Here is a 25,259-nt window from a genome sequence, read left to right as displayed (position 1 = left end):
CAAGGCGGACAGGAAGTGGGGGCCAGGCCCCTGCAGCAAAGTGGCAGGGAGGCCAGAGAGCCCTTGGAAAGCTCTGCCCACCAGCCAATGTGTGGCCCGCCTGTGTGACAGTGACAGACTGGAACCACAAGGACACCGCACGTCGGCCCTGGTGGGTGAGGGGTCTGACTCTGAAGGCGGCTGCTCATCCATCGCCCTGGAAATGTGAAATTACTGTTTCAGAATTCTGTGTCCTTCCGTCCTGTCCCCGTGACCCCAGAGCCACCCTGGGAATACTTGACTCTTTCCCTTTAGAAAAGCTTATCGACAAACAGAGCCTGCGGGCCGTTCACAGATGTGACTCTGAATTATTTAAAAGCTGTTTCCCTAAGAACGTAATTATGGTTGGGACCAAAGCATACTCATTTGGTGCCTGGGTATTCAAACAACTCAGGTGCCGCGGCGGAAAACCAACAAAGCCACGGATCACTGCTTCCACGTGAGCGTGAAAAGGTGTGTGGCTGATGCTCACAGGCCCAGGCCCGGGGTGAGGGGACGGCCGTCACCAGGCGACACAGCCTGCAGTCTCCCTAAGAAAACGCAGGGACCGCGGGAGTTCAAGCGTGACGTGCATCTCCAACGGCGCCCACAGCCTCTCGTCAGCGTGTTCATGGACTCCAGGTTCCTGGGCTGCCCGGGAACCACCCCTCCACCACCCCTCAAAGATATAAGGCATGATCAAAACATATGGTGAATGTCTGAATTTAAAAAAAGTTTATTACAGTAAAAGACACATTGCTATCAGTCGCCCTCAAAATACTTCCTCTCACTTTGAACACACTTCTTCCATCATTCTGGCCACTTTCTGAAGCAGTTCTGAAAATCCTCTTTCGTGAGTGTCTCTAGTTGCACTGCCATGGCTGCCTCGATGTCCTGAATCCATTCAAAATGTGTTCGTGGTCATTTTGACTCTGGGGAAGAGCCAGAAGTCACATGGTACCAGATCCGGTCAATAAAGTAGATGAGGACAAAACCATAAGGATTTTTATTTGACAGAAATTGCCGTAGCAGGAGCGATGTGTGACACGGAGCGTCGTCATGACGGAGGCTGATTTACGGCACACTTTACAAGTAAAACACAGCTTCTCTCCATCATAGCTCACACCTGACTGACTGCGCCGACCAAGTTGAAACTTGTCACGCACTGTGACTGTTTGACGTGCCGCTTCCCGCTTCCCGTTATATGAAGGTCCCTGCCTTTCCGCTGGATGGCACTCGGCAGCAGCAGTCACCGTATTTTGTGATCACACCTGGTGGGTGCCTCTCCCACGACTACGTTCCTCTGATGGGTTTTTATAAAGAAGCAGACCAGCTCCCGCTGCCAGCCAGCACCGAGGCAGCTCCCGTACGAAATCCAACCAGACGCAGTCTATTCACTCCGTGTCCCGCCCGGGGCCACCCTGCCCCGCCCCGTCTCCTTCCTGACTAACCACCCACAGGTGTCACCTCTTCGCGCAGGTAGCAGGGGAGACAGGAGGTGCCGTCAAGCCCTCGGTTGTCTGTGTATCTGGAACCTCTCCTGGGTCCCCAGGACGCCACACACGGGCAGCCTTTCTGGAGGAACGGGGTGAGGGTCAGGTCTGCAGACACCTCGTTCTAGACCAAAGGCAGCACGTTTGGCGTCTGGCTGACACAGAGCTGAGAATGTGTGGCGTCCTGCACCCCTCAGGGCACCAACCTCATCCTCTCTCCTCTCCCGGGAACACCAGAGGGCTGCTGGCCCCACAGCCACCGGGCAGACCCCATGGCGCTGTGCCAACCCCATGCCCGTTCCTGAGTGGGGTGCATCGGGGTACAGTCCCTCATTAACCCGGTCACCTGCCTAGCACGACGCCAGCGGCTGAGAGAGACCAAAGGTGCATTCACTTCCTGGACCCTGCCTTCAAGTTGCTTACAATCCGGCTGGATAGAAAATAGGCACAGCAGAACAATTATTACCCCAACGGTGTGGCACCGACACTGGCAGCTAGACATTCAGAGATCTCCAGTGTGGACTCTCAGAAGTGTGAGTGCCGGCCCTGGGTCCGGGTCTGCTCTGCATGCACGGCCCCAGGGTGGGTGGACGGCCTCCGTGATGTCCAGTCAGTGGGCACGGGAGGGCGGGGTCGTGACTCCACAGCGAGGGGTGCACGTGAGGACGTGATCCGACGTACCCAGGGCAGGCCTAGGCTAGGAAAGGCACAGCAAGTCCAGGCAGGGGTCAGAGCACCAGCAGGCGACCCTGCAGGCTGATTACTGTACACACACACTGCACACACTGTGCGTGCACCCGGTTTACACACACACACAGTCCTGTGCTCTGCCCCCTGCAGAAATGAGGGATGGAGCAGGCTGCCCGTCTGCTTTACACCAGTTGCTTATTAGCTCCCATTAGATTCCGGCCACCAACTCCCCCAAATTCATCCAAGTGGAGATTCCACAACGCCCTGACCAGCAGGGTCTGGGACAGACAGCCCAGGGGCCAGGCTGCATCCACCACTGGGCACAGCCGGAAGGTCCCCCTCAGGAGCAGGCTTTGTTCATCCACATCTGATAATAGTTAATTCTACCCAATATTCGGGGAGGCTCACATTTAATTAAGGAGGGTCCGTTTGTATGCTCCAGACTGGAGGTACCCACAGCCCCGGAGTCAAAAGCAAATTCCTTCGGGGCACATGCCAATCTTTTCTTCTTTCCTCCGGAGAGACCTGGCCCTCTTTGAATGCAATTATGGGAACAAATAAAATGGCTCACCTCAATCCCCCGCTGGGACAGCAGCTCTCTGCTGATAAAACCAGTTGTGTGGGCAATCATTAAATGAGAAATCTAATATTTAACTAAATGTAATAGTCTGTTGCCTCGGTGCCTTTCTGTGAAGGGTGGGATTTCAGTGCAGAGAGGCGGCTATTCAAATGCAGGCTATGAACCTGCGTGCGATTAGAGCAGGCGCCCCCACGCGCCACCACAGCTCCGAGGGCCAGGAATTGGTCATGGCTGCTTCAGCGGCAAGGCTCTGTCTTTGTCACCGTCGGGCCAGCTGAACTCAGCAGGCTGCCAGACAGCACTGCAACCTGGGTGACGTTTCTCCTTCAGGATCAGCATTGAAGGCTGCGAGGGGATGTCAGAAACAGCAAAGTCAAGTGCACACACAGAGAGAAGTGTGTATTGTAGCAACCGGAGTTTCGTGGTCCCGCCAGCGGAAGCCCTCGCGGCTCCAGAACCAGAGGCTCCGTGCGGCTGGTCTGATGGGGGCGAGTGGGTCTCTGTTCTTGTCGGTGACGGCCCTGCAACTGTGTGTCGGCCAATTCCACTCACATCCTAAGTTTCCATTTCTCTAGTTTGACCCACATCCGCACACCCCCAGGTCCCTTGCCTGTCACACCTGGCCAGAGAGGTAAAGCTCGCAGGTCTTGGGCAGTTGAGGCTTCTACGTAAGCTCCATGCCCTGGCTCCTATAATAAGCCTGGGTTTGGGGAGCATTGGTGGATTTCCTCATAGTCCCAGAATTAACTAAACATTGTAACTTGGGGGTATCGTTAGTCCCTCGAGCACCGTAGACCTTCCAATCAATTTAACGCAAGTGTCCGTTGGTGTGGGTATAGTCTGTTTTATGCCGGGAGCAGTGGTGGATGGGCCTCAATGGCTCCAACTCTTATCACTCGAGAGTCTAAACCTTCTGACAGCCTTCGGGCTTTCGGAAACACCCAGGAGGACCTCTCAGTCCTTCCTTCTGTCTTCTCCAGCACAAACCTTCTTGGGAACACTTGGGAACAGGGAGAAAGAGTTGAGTTGAAACCCAGACTCAGCTGCGGTGGAGATACGTCATTTCCAGGTTCTGAATCAGATTTCCACAAACAGATCTTCCCAGATTTCCCCTGAGATGGGACTGAACCCTGGTGTCGTAGGTGAGGAGATAAGGAGGGAGCCAGGAAAATGACCAAAGTTAGTGCAGTTGGTGTTCAGTGTACCTGAGATGGATGGTCTCTCTGACAAGGTGACGGCTGGATTGACGGAGGAGGAGGACCCAGCAAAGAGAACTCCAAGCAGAGAACAGCCAGTACAAAGGCCCTGGGGCAGCAAAGAAATTGAAAATACTATACTTCTCTTTATTCTGCAGAGCTCCCTTCTAGTCTCCCCACCCTGTAAATCTGAAAAGAACATGTGGAATAAATAGTTACTATCTTATAAACCACCTTCCTTCGACTGACCGTGTGTGCCTGGAACACTGCGTAAGGATGGAGGGCATTTGGACTCAGAAAACTAACTGCCATCTCTGCTCCACCAGGAGTGTGGGCGTGGGTGCGGAGCAGGCAGGGGCACGCGTGTTCCTTCATCGCATGCTTGTGCGGCCACAAGGGGGGACGCGGCATCGCTCAGGCCACATCTCCGGGCGTCAGGATTGTGGTCGCATCTGCTCAGACCTGCGTGCACGTTCCGTAGACACAGCTGTCCTTTCCCGCGGTCTGCAAAGGGCACCATGTCCTGCGTGCTGTGTGGTGTTCAGAATCTGCCGTCGCTGGGGTCCAACTTCAGATTTGTTTTAAACTCTACCTGTTAGAAAATCAGTTTCACGACTTCTCCCCTCACCTCTTCACCCAAGTTAAATGTTCAAAGGCGTGTCCAGCCACATCTAAAACACGTTTTTGTTTTGTTTATGTGCTCGTCACAAGCCTTGGGAACATTCGCTCCCCTCTGGCCCTGTAGCAGTTTGTGGTCGTGCTCAGTGATGGTCCCCTGGATCCTGCGGCCCCGCTGACAGCCGTGTGTTGCTTCCCAGACACAGACAGTCAGTGGTGGCACCGCTTGTTGTGACACTGCAGCCTGCAGGTGCCTGTGCGGTGTCACTGTCGAGTGCCTGTTGTCCTTATAGGGAGTTACTGTGGGAGGATGGTTTAACGGTCATTGTAACACGGCTTGTGATGTTCGTTTATTCTTTAAAATGTCCCTGAAGGTTTCACATTGATTTGATGAGCCAAAGGTAAAGTCTCTTGAAGACAAAATTCCCTTTCATGGCGAACCACAAGTTTTCCTCATATGGAGGCTTGAAGTGAGAAAGGAAAAAGGAGGTCAGATGATTTTTACTACATATCAGGTGGTGACACACAGTGGGAAGGCCATTTCTGTAGGAGATTAATGACGCAGAGGATGGCATCCTTGCAATTGGGAGAACTGTGCACGCAGGGCATCTGTGTCTTGTGACAAGCGAAAGAGCGGGGGGGCTGAGTATCCTGGGGCGTAGACACAGTCCCACGTGTCTCTAACGTGGGGGGAACAGGGCTGGTCCCCTGCGTTGTCAATCACTGCTCATGTGGCTGCATTCACTGTCCGCTCATGTGCCCCTCCCAGCTAAGGGCTCCAAAGCCAGATCACCTCCTATGGATGGGAGGAAACCAGAATCTGGTTTTCCTGGAGAATTTCATAAAGATCACAGTGCAGCTTCTCTCCTTTCCTCCCTCGGGAATTGTGGCCCCTGGCTTTGGAGAACCGTGTGTCCTAACAGATATACAGTGTTGGTTTCCCCAGCCCAGCAAGCAGTCTTGAGATAAAACATACCCAGACCGATTTGTGTAGGGAGAAAAGCCACAGAGAGCAGAAGCCTGTGAGGCAGGGGCGCCGGCCCCAGTGGGAAGGGTCTTCCGCTGCCCCAGCTCCTGCCTGGAAACCAGGCCTCCCCCTCATTATCGTGTGGCCTCAGCAAGGGATTTAATGTTTCCGTTTCTTGGTCCGTGAGATAGAAACAGTGCCGATTGCCTGCAGAACTGGTGTACGAATCGACGGCGTGACACCCGTGAAGACCCATGGCTCCAATCACTGGTGGCGGAATCTGAACGCGCCCTTTTTGTTTCTGTCTTTCAGAAATGTTTGACCTGGAAACAAATGAACACGTACAGAAGGCCATAGATGAGCGACAGATGCCTAAAACGGAATACAGGAAAATCAACATTGAGGATTACAGTAAGTGCTCCTTTCCCCTGTGAAAGGGAAAGCAGGCCACCTGCTGTGCACGGGAGGCTCCCCAACCCAGTCCCGGCCTGACGCCTGGAAAAGCCTCCCCACCAGCCCCCAAGGGAGTCTGGGGAGTGGGGAGGCCCCCTGTCCTGAGCTTGCAGGGCGGATGGTTTAAGTAAGGTCCCAGGCTGAAACACTGTCCTTTAGGGACATGTGATGACACCGTCCAGGGAGAACATCCTCCCCTGGGAAAGAAATGCCTTTTCTGTGCCATGTGATACTTTTGCTACTTCCTCATCTTAACCTCTAAGTACTGGTGAAACCACCCTTGCACCTGGAGGGATGCGTGATGAGGGATTTGTGTGTTGACACAACCTGAGAAACGTCCAGCAGTTGCCTTTTAAAGAGAGCATGACACTGGGCTGGGGTCACGTGAAGGTACCGAGGAAGGTGCCACCCGAATGGGCTCCATGGAGTCATCTTTGGGCTGGCCAAGAAGAGGAGAGAGTGCGTTTCTGAGGCGGGAGCCCCATGAAGCATCACTCGTTGTTGGGGGGTCAGCCTGTGGCTGTCAGCGGTTCAGAGAGACCCCCCCCCAGAGCCTCCAGTCCATTCAGAGGCCGCCTAACAGGACGCCCTGGTCCTACCATCGGGCCACATGGAGTCACACAAGATTAGAACTTTTCTGCCCATTGCTAGAGATACGTGTAGGGCCCGTGTTCACTCCAGAAAGTCAGAAATGTGATGTGTTTCTGATCCCTCTTCCCCACCCCCACAGCACAGAGGTTCTCTTTTAAAATACCCAGTGTGAGCACTCTGACAAAGGAATGAATAAGGTAGGATCCAGAGGTGGAGAAGTAGGAAACTTAGGAAAACCTTAAATGGAGGCTGTGAAGTGTTGCTTTGGCCAAGAAATGTGGTTCTGTCCAGTGACTTCCCACAAGTTGAAGGGCCTTTCCCACCATCTCACTGGGGCCTGGGTTCCTCTCGGATTTCCATGCGCTGCACTCAGATGCCACAGGGCGCACCCAGCCCTGGAACCACGGGCAGCTTTGAGTGTCCCTGGAGCCTACGACACGGCAGGCAGAGCCCACAGGCAGATGCATTTGCAAGTAGGAGAGGAGCCGTAAATGAAAGCGGGAGATGGGGGCATCCACACGCCAGTCGTCAGGGCTCAGAGGACTCAGAGAAGAAAACGGAGAGGCAGGAAGGCCGCCAGTCCAGGCAGAATGCGAGGACACACGAGCCTCCAGAGTGCCGCCAACTCCGACGGCAGGAAGAGAGAAAGGATGAGACACCAGCAAGAATGATGAACCTCTGTATGGTTCCCATCAGGACAAAAACAAGCCACCAAGTCCGACTGGCCTGAAACCCACAGGCAGCGGGCAGGACGTGGACACCTCTCCCAACATGAGGGAGCTACGTGTGCTAAGCAGGACGCTGAGCCAACTGAGTAACTGCTTGTTCGTCTTAACGAACCCTTTTCCCTGCAGAGGTATTTTCTACATAGAGTTACTCTGGGGAGCGCAGTGTATTCTGGTGTAAAGAGCCCAACTGGGAAGACGTTATATTCCAAGGCCTCGTGTTAAAGGAAACTCTGTCCTGCCCACTGGATAATGTCCTTGACGGGTTCAAACTCCCACACAGAACCTGGAGTCCCGGTTCTCAGATTCAAGTTCATGAGGACCCTCACATGCACTGGATAGATAGTTTTGTGCTGTGCTTTCATAAGGAAGAACCAAAAGGCAAGAAAACAAGACAATTTTAGATTGATAGTGGATGGATGATAGATAGGTGATGGATGGATGGATGGATGGATGGATGGATGGATGGATGATGGATGGATGGACGATGGATGGATGGATGGATAGATGGATGGATAGATGGATGGATAGATGGATGGATGATGGATGGATGGATGAATCCACAAGCAAGCAGCTTCTACATGTTTGTTGCAATCCCCCTATACCTTCCATATCCATCCATAGACCTTAGGACAGGCTCCATAATTTGCAGGGCCCAGTGCAAAATGAAAACATGGAGCTCTTCATTCGCAGCTTCTTACAACAGCAGAGCATGAAGCCGACGTGCCCTGCGTGCCTGCACAGGTCGCAGGCCTGAACGCCAGCCCACTGGACCTCTAGGGCCACAGTTAGGTTCCTGACATCCTCCCACCCTCCACCCCCATCGCAAGTTTTCTGGAACCCTGCCTCACATCTGTTGCTTCTCACCGCAGCCTTTGAGGCCAGACCCTAGTCCTTTGCGAGATTCGTTCTCATCTCCTAAGCCCAGTGTCCTCCTCCATCCACCCCGCACACTGCGGTTACAGTACGTTTCCCAAACCCGACAGCACTAATGGGGGAATGCCGTCCCCTCCTCAAACAATGCATAGAAGACCTTTAGAAACCACTACCCTTTTGCCACACGTGGGTTCTATCCACTGAGGCTTTCCTTGGCGGGGATGGAAGTGAAGAGGCAAGGCCACCAGGCACCGCTGTGTGCCAGCTCAGCACCTGAGCCGCACCCCTTTGGGGCCACAGAAAATCGAAAAATACCACTTTGCCAACCTGTTTCTGGCTTGTGTTGTTACGTTTTTTCATTTGATGCTACCAGGGGCTACGGCTTTCACCTGAACCAATACATCTTCTGGAAAGGCTGTCAGGAAATGCCGTCTGCCCGACCTGGCCGAGTCCCGCCCACGGGCTTCTCCCTGGCAGAGGGCAGCCCAGACCATGTTTTATGGATGTTTCGGTGCCGAAGTCTCAGCTTGCCTTTCTGCAGGTCCCCGAGCTATTGATCCAATTTGCAGGCCATTAACATTGGGCCAGAATCAGGAATGAGGCCCTGGTCAGAGGAGGCTGCTGAGCCACCCCTGAGCTGGGCTGGATCTATAGTAATTCTCCTGAAGAAGCCACTAATTCCCATTTAATTGCTAATCTGGGTTGTAGTTAACATCAATAAACAATTTGTAACTTAGGCCAGAGGTTTGTTTTAGGGGGAGACAGAGGGAACTGCTAAGGAAAATTCCCCGCCCTCCGTCACTGGATCCTAGGCTGCCCAGAACCAGTCAGATGGCCCAGCTCCCCGTGTGTGTGTGTGTGTGTGTGTGTGTGTGTGTGTGTGTGTGTGTCCGCAGGCAGGCAGCCCTGCCCAGCACCAGCCTTCAAACAGCGAGGCCTGCAGAGCCCCCTGGCTTTGCACAGAGGGTCCCCATGGGCTCTCAGCCTCTCCCTCCAGGCTGCACCCCCAGCCTCACAGCCCGCCCTGCCCTTGGTCTCTTCCGAGGGCACAAGTTGCAGTAGTGCCCCCTGACAGAGAGACACAAGCTGCCCTCGGGTTTCATTTCTCCCTGCCTGGCTCTAACCACTCGCAAGCTCTCAGAGCAATACAGCTGTTTCTGTTTTCCAGCACACTCTTTCTGAGGTTGAATGGAAGCTTCAGATGGAGACACTAAGCCTCAAAGATGTTGGGTGTCGCACGCCAGACCCCGCAGTGAGCCTGGGTCATGGGACGAAGGCTGGAGCCAGGCCTGCGTGTGGCTGAGCCCCGTGTCCCCCAGGGTGCCCTCCTCCCCACTCCCGAGAGTCAGACACCCGGTGCCCTGCCCCCGCCCGCCCCTGCGTCCCTGGCCCGCGCGGCCCCTGACCTGCGCCCTCTGTTGCTTCTCCTAGGTCTACCTGTGCAGGTTCTCAAGCCGGCGGTCTTCACGGACACCTCCCACTACCCCTTGCTGCTGGTGGTGTGAGTACCGTGCTGCTTCCTCTCTCGGGGTGCTTGCTGGGGACTCGCGAACACATGAAAAAACAGTATCAGACTTAGGACAGTGACAAGAGGGAGGGATGTTGCAAAGCAAACGCTTGGGTTGCCATCAGCCAATGTCGTCAGGTTCTTTTCATAACTATCAGTGACCCCAGATGTCAAAGGACAGGGCTCTGTGTCCCCTTGGGGCAGTTTGTGACAGAGAGCAGCTCTTCAGTCACGCCCCGTGGTCGCTGGCTCAGACGCAGGCAGGAAAGCTGGTGACACAGTCAGGCCGCACCTGGCTGGGCAGGTGCTCTGAGGCTCACCTGGGCCCGAGAAGCAGAGGCCGGACACCCGAGAGCTGGCACTGCCCACTGCCCGCCGGGCTGGCCTGGGCAGCATTTTCAACAACGAAACTGCCTTGAAGCCCGTGCGTTTCCCAGCCAAGAGCATTTCAGATACGCCTTTTAATGAGCAGACAGACGCCCTGGTTTTGGTTTTGAGAACGTTCCTGAGCTGTCTGACCACTCCGGAGGCCTGCAGTCCTGCCTCGGGCTGTTCCTGGGAGGGAAGCTGGCCAGCTGCTGCCTTCCCTCCTGCTCATCCTGTTCCCCCCAAAAGGAAAATCATGGGGAAGCCTCCCCATACCCCCCAGCCTACCAGTGAGTGATTAGTACCCGCGTGTCCATTTAAAAAGCCCGTTGGCAGCACTCGCCCACCTCCAAGGAGTCGGCACATGGTGGCCAGGGGTCGCGGGCCCCCTGCTGGGTGACACAGCCCCTCCGGAAAGAATCCCATGTCCCCAGGGTCTGTGACGCAGCGTGCCAAGGACGTGGACTGTCTTTTTCAGGGATGGCACCCCGGGCAGCCAGAGTGTGGCTGAGAAGTTCGAGGTGACCTGGGAAACGGTGATGGTGAGCAGCCACGGAGCCGTGGTGGTGAAGTGTGACGGCCGAGGCAGTGGCTTCCAAGGCACAAAGCTGCTGCACGAAGTGAGGCGACGGCTGGGCTTCCTGGAGGAGGAGGACCAGGTGGAGGCTGTACGGTGAGGCTCCCCCCGCCCCCCGGGCCCCATCCCAACAGGAGAGGCAGGAGGGGCACGTTTTCTGCAGGACCACACTAATCCTCCCAGACGTGGTTCCTGTCAGTGCACGCACTTTGCATGTGAAATATTCCAGAGTGAGTATTCCCACCAGTGATGCTGTCCCACAGACTTTTACACTGGTTTTCCACAGCTAGGTAGCTTGTCTGTTTGGTCCAAAAACAAGGTACAGAGGCCGTGCCAGGTGCTGGGCACAGACCTCAGCCAGTGTCCATGCTCCTCTGTGCCATTCTTCACGAGGGGGAGAGGAAGGAGGGGGCAGGACAGACAGACGGAGAGAGACAGAGTATGGGTGAGGATGGGTCTATGCAATGGGTCACCTCGTCCCTGAGAAAAGGACCCTGTGCACATCCAGGTGGCCAGTCAGAAAGTCCTGTGCAGCCCAAAGAGCAGCACTGATTTTGACAGGCCTGTCACGGACGCAGCAAGACCAGCACTGTTCCGGGGACCAGAGGAGGCTTAGCACCAAGGGACAGATGCTCGGGATTATTTATTGAGTTTTATTGTTGCCCTGGGAAAAAAAAACCACAAGACCCTGTGCTGGGTGACGCCTGGCCTTCAGGCTCCCCGGGTAGGAGTGCAGTTTTCAGTCGTGTGGTGCAGTGGACGGTGGCACCAAACAGACTAACTGCCGAGACGTGTTGTGGGAACATTTCAACCCAACCTACAGACTCACGTACTTAGAATGACGAGAAGGTCCAGGAAAACACAGATAACGGGGCCCCACGTGGTGCTCAGCACAGTGGATGGGGGCGCGTGACGCTGGAGCCTGGGCTGGTGGAGAAGGTGGCACACAGAGCCCAGGTTGGTGCATCTCTGTTGACTGAAGGACTGTAAGGACGCGTGTCATCTCATGCCACCTGTCATCATGCTTGTGTGCATTGCAGGTTTAAAAAATTCAGGGGCGGCCAGTTAGCTCAGTTGGTTAGAGCGCGGTGCTGGTAGCACCAAGGTTGCTGGTTCGATCCCCGCATGGGCCACTGTGAGCTGAGCCCTCCTTTAAAAAAAAAAACAAGAAAGAAGGTTTCTTGATTGCTTTAAAAATTCACTTCATTGCCTTTCCAAAACATTTGCTCTCTTGTTGTAAAAAGACGGTGTGCACTGAGTCGGTAATCTTTAAATGGATGAAGCAACGAGTGAGGAACTGAAGGGCCCCAGGTCCTCCAGGGAGATAGGAGCTAGTGGAAGAGAGACAGGGGCCATATGCAGAGCCCAGCATGCGTCCCAGACAGAAGATACAGAGCAGGGAGGAATGTCCGCAGACCTCACAGCCAAGGAAGCTGCGTGTGTTAGAAGCTTCGGCCCGGAAGTTAACAACACACACACCAGGTGAAACGTGCGTCAGAGATGCGATCTCTGTGAGCCCTGGAAGTCCAGAGGACCAGCAGTGCCAACGAGACCCAGGCCTCTGCGTCTCTCCACGTGCCCACCCCAGTGGCCTCATCCAAGGCTGACTCCTGGGCTCCTCCCTGCCTCCGAGACCCTCCTCCTTCACGCCTTTGCCACCCACCTGCTGCTTCCTGTCCTCGCCCACCCTGGTCTGACCCTGCCCAGTGGGGCCCAGGCCTCTCCGGCCCACCAAGGACACGGCGTCCTTCAGGCACACCCACCGCCCCCGCCCCTGCAGCTGAGAACGGGCACAAGAGGGCAAAAGGCTGTTTCACACTCGCAGTGTTTCCTGAAAAGAAGGAATTGACCCACCATCTGTTCAAAAACAAGGCAGACCCTGTTCCAGAAAACCAGTAAATAATGTCAACTCTTAAGCCCCTGAAGCTTTCCAGAATGCGACCCCATCGCACATGCACGGCCGTCAGAAAACACGCAGACTTTCCTCGGAAGCTGGCACCCCCGCGTTTCAAGCCAAAGTGCACTTGCGAAGCTCCGTGCAGGATGTGGGCTGTATTGTCATTAGTCAGAGAGAAACAGCCCAGTTTTATCAGGTGAAGAACCATGAACGCAGCTCCCAAAGCTCATGGGCCCTTTCCTGGTTCTCCAGCCTTCCTCCACCTCACAGTCGCGTCCTGGAGCCTGTGGGTGACACTTCCCATAGCAGATGACACAAGCAGAGTCCCCTCGCAAGCCGAGCCGCTGTGCAAGGGAAGAGGACAGCCGCAAATGGACGGGGTGGACGCAGCTGGCACTCGGAGCGCAGGCACAGAGCAGACAGCCTGGATCGGCTCCTGGGAACAAGCCTGCCCCTCGAAGGACAGATGGGGAAAGTGGGAGACACACGTTCCAGACAGAACACACTGAGAAGAGGCTGGATGGGGCGCAGAGGCACAGCCTTGCAGGCACACTGACCACCAGTGTGGGTGGGGCTGGGGGCTGGGGGGGCGGGAGAGCAGGAGGGGCTAGAAACACGCAAACTAAGTGATTTGAGGGCAGATGAATAAAGGCAGCACCAGCCATGGGGGGTTCTGCCACCCGACAGGCACAAGACAGGGACCCTCCCCACCCCACCCCGGAGCTGGGGACAAGCCACTGCAGGGTAATGGAGTCCAGTGCAGCACAGAACCAGAGCGCCTTCCTCCTCCCCGCTGACCCCGCAGGAGGCTGCCAGAGTCGGGGTGGATGGGAGTCCTGTGAGCCAAGGGAGGGGGTTGGCAAGGGGAGGAGAGGGACCCCGGCAGGGCCCAAAGGCCTCCAGAACGGCCTCGGCAGCTCTGCACAGCAAGCTTTCCGTCCCTGGGTGCTCTGCAGGGCTACTGCGGGGACGCCTGGAGTGTTTAAGGTGGGTACGGCCTGTGCACCCCCAGGGAGAAGCAGCGGGGAACTGGATTAGAATCCTAGCATTCCCTTGATTTAAATAGGGTTGTCATGCTTGCCGCGGGCGGGAGGCACAGCTCCGGGCCCCGGGGACGCAGGACACGCCACGCTGCGTCCTGAACACCCGCTCTCTTCTTGGGCCTTGCAGGACGATGCTGAGGGAGCAGTACATTGATAAGACTCGCGTGGCCGTGTTTGGGAAGGTGAGCTCTGCTGTCGCGTGTCACCAGCCCCTGCTCAGGAGCGCCAGCTGCGTCACCACCACCCCCGGCCCGGTCCTGGTTTACTGGGAATGTCACTGGCCTGGTGGCGTGTCAGCAATGTCTGCTTTAAGAGTGAGAGGTTGGGTGCTTTGTGATTCCAGCGAGGGGAGCCCCGCGTGTGACCGCTCGTTTGTCGGAGTTGCTTTGTACATTATCGCAGGAAAGACAGACAGAAGTCAACCCTGGAGGGCGCACGTTCTCTGGTTCCTAAGGGCCTGCCGTCATTCTGGCTGTGCGGCCAGGAGAGAAGGGAAGGCAGGAATTCATGTTCTGTCTTTATCTCTGTCTATCTCCACATGCGGTCCCTCCACTAGTTTACCAAGTTCACTGCAGAGAAGGAAGGGCACGGAGGGGCACGCGCTGAGCCAACCAACCAGTAGCTTCTGTGGGGTGGGCCGTGTCCGGGGGCTGCAGCCTGAGGCAGGGCCATGGCTGAGGCAGGTGCCGGGAGGGCCACCTCGTACCTCCTATTGTCACACGGCCTCGAGACCCTCGGCCTCTTGCGAGCCAGAAGGCAGGAGGCTGATGGAGAGACGCAGGTCCGTCTGCCTGAGGGAGGGTGAGGCACAGCACAAGCCCTACAGAGGCGTCTCGCAGTGGCCCCCCTGCAGATGGCAGCTTGGACAGGTTGCCATCGGAATACCTTCCTCGTCAGCACCTCCGGAGCCTGCGATGGGAGCAGTGTGCCAGCGCCTCGGGTGGTCCCTGCCGGAGGTGAGGTGGGGGGAGGGCCCGGTGGCTCCCCTCCGTGGCTGACCAGACCAGAGCCTGGACACAGAGGCCAGAGGCGATCGGTGCGTGTAGGTCCCCACTGCTGTGTGGGGCTCAGAGCCAGTGGGATTCTTCATGAGTGTGACTCGAGTGTCCACCCCGGTCACACCCCCAACCCCACGAGGGGAAGTTACTGCCCAACAGCCCAGGGCAGGGCGCCAGGCCCCGGCCAGTCTATGCCCACCCTTCACTCCTCCCAAAACACGCGGTGCCATTCCCGAGTGCTGGGCCTCCCATGTCAGGCACTGAAGGAAGCATAGACCCCACCTGGGACCTGTGAGCATGCACAGGGGAGGCAGAAGACGGAGCAGTCATCGCGTGGAAAGCTGGCTTTCAGCACGTGGGCAGCGAGCGTGCTGTACAGCCTCAGAGAGCTGCTCACGTCCGTCTGTCAGCGACATGGGCCTAGGAAGTGTGCTCACTGCTCGTGGACGGTCACCTTGCCTTAGTCATTCCGAGAGCGTGGGCTCCGTAACCGCACCCACCGGCCTGGCGGCTCATCAGCACTCTGCAGGCTGTCCTCGCACCCCTTTACACCCCCGAAATGAGTCTCGCCTGCCCCCGGAGCTATGGCCTCTCTACAGGTGTCCTGGGGACCTGGGGAGGGACACCCGCCCACTGCGGAATTTGGCTCTTGCTGAAACCCTGGGGGGCCATGGGGTCTCTAGGGAAAATATGTGCAGGAGCTTTTTTTTAAAAAAGACTGTATTTTTGGGAGCAGTTGTAAGTTCACAGCAAAATTGAGGCATAAAAGAACTCCCCCGGTCACCACTCCCACACACAGCCTCCCCCACTAGCAAATCCCCCACCAGATGGTACATTTGTGACAATGGATGAACTTACAGGACACGTCATCATCACCTAGAGCCCATCGCTGACGTTAGGGTTCACTCGTGTTGGACATTCCGTGGGTTTGGACAAATGTGTGATGACATGTACCCACCATTAATTAAACTCACACAGACTAGTTTCATTGCCCTAAAAGCCTCTTTTTCCACCTGTTCACCCCTCCGCCCCGCACCCCCTGGCAAGCACTGGCCTTTGTACTGTCACCATGGTGTTGCCTTCCCCAGCGTGTCACATGGCTGGAACTGTCCAGGGGTGGCCTTTGCGGTCTGGCTGCTTCCATGTTTGGGCAATTATGAGTGAAGCTGCTGTAAGCGTCTGTGTGCAGGTTTCTGTGTGGACGTAGTTTTCAGCTCTTTTGGGTAAATACCAAGGAGCACGATTGCTGCGTCACATGGTGACAGCGTGTTTAGTTCTGTAAGAAACCACCACTGTCTCCAAAGTGGCTGCACCCTTTGCGTCCCCACCAGCAGAGACTGAGAGTTCCTGTGGCTCCATGTCCTCACCAGCGTTTGGTGGTGTCAGTCAACATTTTTTTTAAAAAAACAAACTGCAGAATGACTTGAAAGGACTTGCAGATTCCATCAACAATAAGTATTATTAGCCAGAAACCAAAAAGAATCTTTCATTGTCATTAAGACTAGGTATTGCTGTTCTACTAAAGGGGACGCTGTTATAATTTAACAAACTTAAACAGTTAATTGTATGGTGAGTTGGGCGTGGGCCTCACACGTCGTCTCCTTCAGGCATATGGTTTTCCACACTCCACTGTCTCACCCAGGAGCACACACACGCCCACACACACCTCGAGCAACCCCGTGCCATGCCCTGCTTCTCTCGGGCCTGTGCTCCTGTCCCTGCCACCTTTGCTCATCAGAACATCTGTGTCCTGTTCCCTCCTGGGTCTTTCAGGACACATAGGAACCAATAGGCTTTGACGGCTCCCATGACACAAAATGATGCAATCTCTTGCTTCCTCTGGGAGGCCCAGCTGGAAGTCGGGGTCTGCAATGTTGACCCCAAGACAAGGGCACTTTGGAATGTAAGGGATTTCCCCTGCACATGACACACGGAGCTGAGCAGGACGGGAGCCCCCTGATACTGCTTCCTCTTTGCCCCCCATCCCCCCAAAATCACACAAAACAGTTGGCTTTGCCCGCAGACAAGGAGTCAGCCAAAAACACTGTGTGACGGTGCCCAGCTGGGACGGACTTGATAATGACCCTCTTACCTAGCGGCCCACAGCCCACCTCCCGTTCACTGCATTTTTCTTCGTGTCACTTGAAACTAAGGCCCCAAAGAGGGGAAGGCTTACATTACGTAAGTTGGAAAGGTAGTTGCTTTCCATTTACCTCAAAAAAAATTTTAAGTTGAAATTAAGAAAAGGGGAGGGGTGCTCCATGAAAATGGATGCTTGCGTCTGAAGCTGTTTTCGTGGCTGAATCGTTGACATTTCGTGCCCCCCACTTCCCTCTCCTTCTCTCTCTCCCAGGATTATGGTGGGTACCTGAGCACCTACATCCTCCCAGCGAAGGATGAAAATCAAGGTCAGATTTTCACCTGTGGCTCTGCTCTCTCTCCAGTAACAGACTTCAAGCTCTACGGTACGGTCTGGGCTAGACAAAAAGCCGAGCCCCCGCATGGCCCACTGCCGTCCCTTCCGCTCTGCGCCCCCACCTGCCTCCCCCACCTCGGGCGCCCACAGCCCAGGATAAACAACATGGGGTTGTAAGGCTCACGGGTGAAACCTGGGAGAGGAGAGGGAGGGTTTCAAGCCACGTGTTCTGAGTGAAAGTGGCCCGTCCACTGATGCCCTAAACCGTGTCCCAACATACATGACCAGGCCCTGAAAACACAGCAGTAGCCAGAGCAGGAAAGCCAGCAGGAGGGGGGGCGGTGTTGCAGACCCCTGGGCTCTGTGTCCCGGCGGGGGGTTGGTGGGCAGATGGGCCATTGGGAGAGTTGCTGCTTGGTGGTCAGTGGGTGGAGAGCTGAGCGGTCAGCCCTGCTGGGCTGTCTTCCCACCTTCGTCCCCGCAGTGCGGGACACTCCTGGAGAGAGTGGCTTTCTCGTGGGCAGGAGCCGTAGGCCAGGGACGGTGCCAGGATGACTGGCTGCAGGGAGCAGACAGAGATCAGACTGCCCTGGTGTGGGAACCAGACCTCCGCCCAGGGAGCAGCCCCAAACGTGGCTCAATGTCACTGTGGGGCTCCGGGCTCCCTCATTCCCCTTTCTCTGGTCAGCCAGCCCCTTTCTCTGAATGGGCGTGGCTTTGTGACATTAACCCCTTTTTAAGTGCCCCCATGGCTGCACCCTCCCATGTACCCCATCTCTGTGGGCCCCCTGGAGGGACCCAGCAGGCCACAGGCTGCCCACGGATGCACGGACCTTTGCAACGTGCTTTAATGCAAATTTCAAATTCTAATCCTACAAGAACTCTGACCTTGAACTTTTAATCATCTAAAATTAATTTTCCCACGGGAGTACACATAGCATATTTTACCTTTTTCAAATTCAGTGAGTCTTTCTTAATTTTTTTAATCACGCCATTTCCAATTTGCCTGATTTGAATGCACGTACACGTGACCCTCCCACCTCTTGACTTGTCACCGTGCCCGAGACGGGGAGGGCCTCGCGGTGTCCCTCCCACCTGACTGAGGATTTCCCTGGAACCTGTGGAGGCTGGAGCTTTCCTCCCGACCTTTGCGCTGCCCCGGGGTTTTCCTCACAGCCTGGAACAGGGCTCGGAATAGAACCGAGACATGCCAAGACTTTCTTCAAAAATAAGTAAATCCTGACGGGAGTTTGCTTTCCTAGTATTTGTTCCCTCTCCCATATGTGGAAATGAAGTGTACAGTTATCCGTTTATTTAGGATTCTGACTAATTTGGTTTCGCTTAATCCAGGTTTCACCATCCCGCTAAAATCCCAGCCCCCGACACTAATATATTTAAGTGTTACCATGGTACCATCTCATTCCCAAGAGATTACGTGTGGTGTTTTGAAAGCTAACACTTGCCATTCCAGTGGAAGGGAGCCCCCCAGCCCCAGGCCTGTCCCCAGCACCCCTGAGTCTGGGGGCTCCACGCAGATGTAGGTAGCCCTCTCTCCCTCTGTTTGTGTCCAGCGTCTGCATTTTCCGAGAGGTACTTGGGCCTCCACGGACTTGACAACAGAGCGTATGAGGTAGGTTTGGGCACAAATGCCACTCGCCCAGTGGGGGAGCCTCTTCTCTGGGTTCCGCTCTCCCACCCTCCCAGCCCCGGCCCGTCGGGAGCCCACACTCCCTCCCCGGGCTACTGCTCTCCCCATCGTCCATCAGCGCCCACTCAGAAAAGGCCTATCCTCTGTCCACCATTCTGTGGTGTGGACTGAGGTGACAGTGACCCCTGTCACTTCCCGTTCTGGGACTGGAGCCAGTTGTCGACTCAATGTGCACGTTGCACATGGTGGCTCTTCCACAGGCGCAGAGAAGAGGCCAGAGTCCCCCGCGGAGCAGTGCTGTGGCCTCCACGTTGAACAATGGGAACTATCTGGCCAGAATGTCACCTCATTCTGAGGCTGTCTTTTCTCCCTCTTCGCTGTCCCCCTCCTCTTCCCCAAAGGCGTCCACGGGGGGAAGCTGAGGTTCCTGAGAGCGCTGTGCGTTTCATTGCAGATAGCGAGTACCCCGGTTCCTGGGGAACTGCCCTTAGCCCTCACTCCCTCTCCAGTGCAAATGCCGTGCCCCCTGCAGTGTGGCCACTGACTGTCCCCTTGTCCCTGTGTGCAGATGACCAGGGTGGCGCATCGAGTGGCCGCGTTGGAAGAGCAGCAGTTTCTTATCATTCATGCGACCGCTGACGGTGAGGCTCAAGGACAGACCCACTGCAAATCTGGTGGTACGTTACCCGGTGGTGGTACGGGTTTTGACAAACAATTTCCTTTTTTTTTTCAACAGAGAAAATCCACTTCCAGCACACAGCAGAACTCATTACACACCTAATTAAGGGCAAGGCGAATTACAGCCTACAGGTGAGTGTGCACACCTCCTCTGTTCACACCTCCTGGAGAGGGCTCCTCTCCACAGAGAAGGAACCCACAGGGACTCAGCCCAGCCCGGTTCCTCTGCGGGCGCATCTGGGCATGGCTGTCGGAGCCGGGCCAGCCTCAGAATGACAGGCGGACACTTGTGTCCCTTTGCTACTGATGACGATAGCTTGCCCTGCGCGCAGGCTCTGCTCACACCCCTGAGGAGTCCAGCCCTGCCGCCCACTCCCACCTCCACTCAGGCAGTGAGCAGCCCAAGCCAGCAGCACCCAACAGTGACGGTGGTGGTGCCGCTGGCCTGTGACAAGGAGGCTGCTGTCCCAGCGCTGACGAGAGCGATGCTAGCAGGTCCTAAGCCCTCCTCTCACTGACCTCCCTCTGCACAACACCACGGGTTCACTAAGCACTGGCTGGCTGTTCCTGAGCGGTAGGTAAAGAGCGTTACCCTTTCCAAGAGCCAGACCCTCAGCCTTCTCATGGCATCAAGCTCAAATCTAGGCTCTTTCCAGCCATGCTCAGTGCTGCTTCTGGAAACTTCTTCCATTTCCTCCCTGACCACCGGTTCCCTTGGGAAAACAGGTATGACCCCAGTGGTCTTTTCCGGTCCAGAGATAAATGGGAGGTTTCCTCAGCCAAGCACCCCGGCCATGAGGGAGCTGGCACTGACCTCTGCCCGCCTCCGTCTCCCAGCTCCTGACCTTCCTGCATCGCCGCCTTGTGGAGGGTCACGTGTGGGCTGGGCTGGTCAGGAAGAGCCTCCTGCAAGCACGGGGTCTGGCTCAGGTGGCGATGGATGGGGACGATAGTGTGGCTTAATGTTCCGTTTGCGCTTCCGTCTGAAACGCTCAGGGCATAGGAGACTTGGTAGGTGCTAGGGCACCTTCCCCATGGCAGCAGCCTTGCTAGGTTGACAGGGAGACCTCTACGTGCTGCTGTGGACTGCTCCCCGAAGCAGCTGTTAAATCAGCTAGGTGCTGAAGTGTGCGCCCCGGACCCCACGGGGCAGTAAAGGGACCCACCCAGGGCTGTGTGTGCAGGCACAGCAAATGCCTCAGCAGGCACTCGGTGAATCTGTAACCGTCGTCATCCAGGTAAGGGCCTGGGGCCTGGGGACCCGGGCAGGAGCAGATGTGCTTTCTACCTTTTTCCTTTTCTTCCCAACGTGTTCCTCTTGTACTGTTTGATGTTCAACGGACATAGAATAGCTCAGCGACATCATCAATGAATACTCTAAAATAAAAGTGAATGCCCTCCTTCAAAGACAGAAGAGGAAGACGCAATTCAAAATGCGGGAGGCAGCCTGGTATCATGGAAAGAAGCGGGGCTCCCAGGTCAATTAGACTTGGCTTCGAATCCTGCGGGGGCAGGGACCCGTGTGTGGAAATGGCGCGGCGCCCCTAGTGTGCAGGAGGTGGCATTACGTTGGGCAATAGCACAGTTAGCGACCGTCTTTCTGGCACTGTCCACGGTGCAGGCCCTGTTTGAAGTGTTTCACAGGTGTTATAGCATTTAATTCCCACAACACTAAGAGTTCGATGTCACCACGCTAATCATTACCACGTGACACACCCAGACACTGAGGCCCAGGGCGCGTAGGTGTCCACGGCCACCCGTGGGTGACTGGTGCAGCCGGGTGGTGAGCCCCGGAGAGACGCAAGTCCAGGACCGGGCTGGGGTGGGACAGCGCCCATGCTCACGGGGTTATGGAGCTCGCGCGGGCTTCTGGCCACTTCTGGGAGCCCTGAGGCCTGGAGCCTTAGGTCCCTGCGCATTCGTGTTGCAGACCCCACAGCAGGGCAGGCTGCGGACTCAGGGACGCGGCGTCGCCTCTTAGCGGGTGCGCTGCGCGCACGGAGCCCGGGGAGGAAAGGCACGGGCTGTGCACTGAGGCGCCCCCCGCAGTTCATCTTGTGGGCGGAATCCGGATGTGCCGGTGCCCGGCCCCGGGGAGGTGGAGCCCCGGGGAGGTGCAGCCCCGGGGAGGTGCAGCCATGGGGAGGTGCAGCCATGGGGAGGTGGAGCCATGGGGAGGTGGAGCCCCGGGGAGGTGGAGCCCCGGGGAGGTGCAGCCCCGGGGAGGTGCAGCCATGGGGTGGGGAGGTGCAGCCATGGGGAGGTGGAGCCCCGGGGAGGTGCAGCCATGGGGAGGTGCAGCCATGGGGAGGTGCAGCCATGGGGAGGTGTAGCCCCGGGGAGGTGCAGCCCCGGGGAGGTGGAGCCCCGGGGAGGTGCAGCCCCGGGGAGGTGGAGCCCCGGGGAGGTGCAGCCCCGGGGAGGTGCAGCCATGGGGAGGTGCAGCCATGGGGAGGTGCAGCCATGGGGAGGTGCAGCCCCGGGGAGGTGCAGCCATGGGGAGGTGCAGCCATGGGGAGGTGCAGCCCCGGGGAGGTGCAGCCATGGGGAGGTGCAGCCCCGGGGAGGTGCAGCCCCGGGGAGGTGCAGCCCCGGGGAGGTGCAGCCATGGGGAGGTGGAGCCATGGGGAGGTGCAGCCATGGGGAGGTGCAGCCATGGGGAGGTGCAGCCATGGGGAGGTGGAGCCCCGGGGAGGTGCAGCCATGGGGAGGCGGAGCAGGGCCAGCCCCGGGGAGGCGGAGCAGGGCCACTCACTGTGCGCGTCGCCCTCGCAGATCTACCCCGACGAGAGCCATTACTTCCACAGCGCCGCCCTCAGGCAGCACCTCTACCGCTCCATCATCAACTTCTTCGTGGACTGCTTCCGGGCTCGGGACAGCGTCCCCACGGTCACAGCGAAGGAGGAGGAGGAGGACTGAGCCGAGCGCAGCGCAGCGCAGCGCCCTCCCGGAGCGGCGCTGGGAACCCGCCCCCCGCCCCCGCCAGGGCCGGGGTGGGGGGCAGGAGGCGTTCCCGTTCCATAGCATGTGTGTCTCGGTCCCGAAGGCAGTTTGGCTTCAGACACCAGCTCCTTCCCGGTGGGTGGACATGTGGCGCGGCTCCCGGGGGCCCCCAGGGAGATGGGACCACCGTGGTGTGGCCTCCTGCTGGCCGCAGAGTGACTGGGGCCCCCGCTCGCCCCCGGGAACAGGCCGGGCGCAGTGAAGACTGGCAGCAGCATGCAGCCCACCCGAGTGCAGCCCCGGGTCGCGGCCGCCGCTGTCCCGCGTGGGGCCCGCTATAGCACAATGTTGACGCTCTCGCGCGTAGGTTGGCTTGGTCCTCGCTGTCACTGGGAGACCGCACTGGAGGGGCTGTACAAAGTGTTACTGTAGCTTTGCTAATGGTTAACCGGACGGAATTAATTCGTATTTTTCTATGGTTTTTACCTGACACTGTCTGCGGTCACGGGGTTGTTTTGCTGTGCTGTTTTTTTTGTTGTTGTTGTTGTTTGTTTTCCCTTTGTTTTAAGCTCTGTTTTCTTCAGTCAGTGTGTAAGCCTTTCCCTTGTTTAGATGAAGAAACGGATCAGAAGTAACTAACTGCTCTCTCCTCAAGGTCGTCTTCGGACTTTGGAGCTATTTGAAAACACGGAGGGGAAAGAAAACATCCGATACTATTTACTAAAACAGGAAAATGCATAAATAAAAGCTCTCTCCCAGCAAGCGGCTTTAGGGTTTGGCTTAGCTCCTCATTATCCGTTTACGTTTGTCCTGCAACCAATCCTTTCCTCCTCGAGAAGTTACCAGTCTTTTCAGATGACCTTCGGTGAAAAAACAGGAGAAGACAAAGCATTGAGTCCACCCCCAGCTCTGTCACATGTGCTGGGGAGACCGGAACCCTTGAGGAAAGTGTCGGCATGTGCCGGCGTGCGTCCCATCCTGCGGCCACGGGCCAGCAGCCGTGTGGACGCTCTGTGCTGGCCTGGGAAGGTGCCCTCCGACCATGCGTACAGCCGGCGTGCCCATGTGTATTTCATGTCATTGTATATAAAGACGGGCATGTGTGCCAGGCATTGTGCAGTGTCCCCTGCCCCTTCCACGGCCCCCATCGTGACTTTCGCTTGCATGCCGACACTCTGGCTGCTCTGCACTAAAAGTGCTGGTTTGAACCATATCGCTTACTGTCGTTTCCTCTGGAGCTTGTTCACAAGCCGAGTGTCAGTCCTGAGTTCCACAGCTCCCGTTCCTGCTGGGGGGTCCTGGGCATCTTGCCAGCAGAGAAGATGTGTCCATGTTGCTTTGTGGTGTGTGGGGCTTTGGGTGTCATCTACGCAAGCTTTGAATGTCAGTGTAGTGAGTCCCACTGGAAGGTGCCCAACGGGATTCTAAGGTGACAACGTCACCTGTTGTGAAAAGGATCGATGTGCCGACCGACAGGACCCCTGGGAATGCTACGTGATCACGCTTTTACTGTTTCTGTGGCCTTGACCAACTGCAAAGCCAACTAGGTCTGACGGGGACACCAGCTCTGGCCACGAGATCTGGTGGGAGGGACACGAGAATGTGGCATGGTGCGTTTGCTCATCCATGGAATAAAACATTATTTTACCACTTGGAGAGCTCTTTTCTTGCTTTTGCCCCAGCGTGTCACCTTGGAGAGCACGCAGAGTTTCATGAAATCTTTCAGGTGCCCACTGAGCCCATGGACGTGTGTTCTGCAGAGCACGGTGGGGGCAGCCAACACGCCACGTCGAGGCTCCAACAGTGTTGCTCGTAGGGAGGGTAGGACCGATCCTCTGTCCTCAAGTCCACAGTCAGTCAGAAAATGAAAGCCTGGGGTGAAGACAGATGTCCCCTAAGTGGAGTAAAACAGCTCTGTTGAGGCCACAGCACTGCCCACTAGGAAACTTGAGAGAATCCTGCATCTGTTGAAATTCGTTCACTCTGTTGTTGTGACTGTAGTGAGTCCGGTGTAAACATATCCCAGCCGGAAAGCAGAGGGGTTGACTAAACCCTTTCAAACCACTGCCCAGCTGGCGCCTCAAAGAAACCAGGTCAGCCCAGTGGCCCCCGCTGGGTCAGCCGAACCTTGTCACCCTTCTGAACCAAGAACCAGCCGCAGGTCTGGGTGGGCAGCCCGCTCGGTGCTGGTCCTGAAGGGCCCAGCTTCCCTTCTGCAAAGCACAAGCTCCGAAAAGCCAGTTACCATCTGAATCTTGTCCCTCCCAACGCACAGATAGGGGGTCGAAAGCCCCGAGAAGGCCTGGGAGTCACCTAAAATCACACAGGAAGGCAGCTGCAGTGGCAGTCAGACATCGGCTATTTCCATTGGCAAGACCCCATTTTTAGTCAAAGCGGCATGAAGCCAGGGACATGTGGGCCTTCTACCCTGGTTAGTGGCTTTCAGCGCCAGAGTCTCGGGTATATTCACATCTAGACACATGACACACGTGTTGACGGGTAAGGAAATGGGCCCCAGCGCCTCCACTTTCTGCTCTGACCACATTAAGAATGTTAGAGCTTTATGGCTTGGGTTACAGCAGCAGATGTGTGGTTTCTAAGTAAGCATTTGTACAGAAAGCTTCAGATTATCTCCAAGTCCCACAGACCATTCGCCAAATGAGACCGTCACTTGCCTGACTCCAGGAGTGGCTGGGTGGTATGTCTCTCAAAGAGACATGCCGGGAGGTGGAGTCCTGCTCCCCACTTTCAGGTCTGGATCCCAACCTGGGGGAGGAGGGCAGGGAGCACGACTTGCCCTGAGCTGGGGGGCGGGGGGTGCACAGAGCATGGAAAGGCAGGGAGCGGTGGCTGGGGGCCTAAATCTCCCACTGCACTGTGCTGGCCCCTGGTAATTCCCGTCCCGTCACAGCCACCACCACTGTGGGCACTGCAGCCCAGATTCAGAGAGGGGGGCCCCCCTGGGACCGCAGTGACCCT

General features: G+C 56.5%; 1 protein-coding gene across 6 annotated transcripts in view; it reads left to right on the top strand.

Moving 5' to 3' along the window:
- Positions 1 to 23,930, top strand: part of DPP6 (dipeptidyl peptidase like 6) — a 571,444-nt gene extending 547,514 nt beyond the window's left edge. For all 6 annotated transcript variants that reach the window (XM_019742500.2, XM_019742502.2, XM_074315064.1 and 3 more), the window contains exons 18-26: positions 5,875 to 5,973; positions 9,639 to 9,708; positions 10,559 to 10,753; positions 13,725 to 13,779; positions 16,949 to 17,060; positions 18,583 to 18,641; positions 19,228 to 19,300; positions 19,396 to 19,469; positions 22,113 to 23,930. In XM_019742500.2, the coding sequence (XP_019598059.1) occupies positions 5,875 to 5,973; positions 9,639 to 9,708; positions 10,559 to 10,753; positions 13,725 to 13,779; positions 16,949 to 17,060; positions 18,583 to 18,641; positions 19,228 to 19,300; positions 19,396 to 19,469; positions 22,113 to 22,256 (881 nt within the window). In that variant the 3' untranslated portion in view covers positions 22,257 to 23,930. The remainder of the gene's footprint in view (positions 1 to 5,874; positions 5,974 to 9,638; positions 9,709 to 10,558; positions 10,754 to 13,724; positions 13,780 to 16,948; positions 17,061 to 18,582; positions 18,642 to 19,227; positions 19,301 to 19,395; positions 19,470 to 22,112) is intronic.
- Positions 23,931 to 25,259: the final 1,329 nt, after the last annotated feature.

Source organism: Rhinolophus sinicus, linkage group LG11 (assembly GCF_036562045.2).
Source record: "Rhinolophus sinicus isolate RSC01 linkage group LG11, ASM3656204v1, whole genome shotgun sequence".
Lineage (NCBI taxonomy): Eukaryota > Metazoa > Chordata > Mammalia > Chiroptera > Rhinolophidae > Rhinolophus > Rhinolophus sinicus.
The sequence above is the reverse complement of the archived record's forward strand: the minus strand, read 5'-3'. Positions and strand labels throughout refer to the sequence as shown.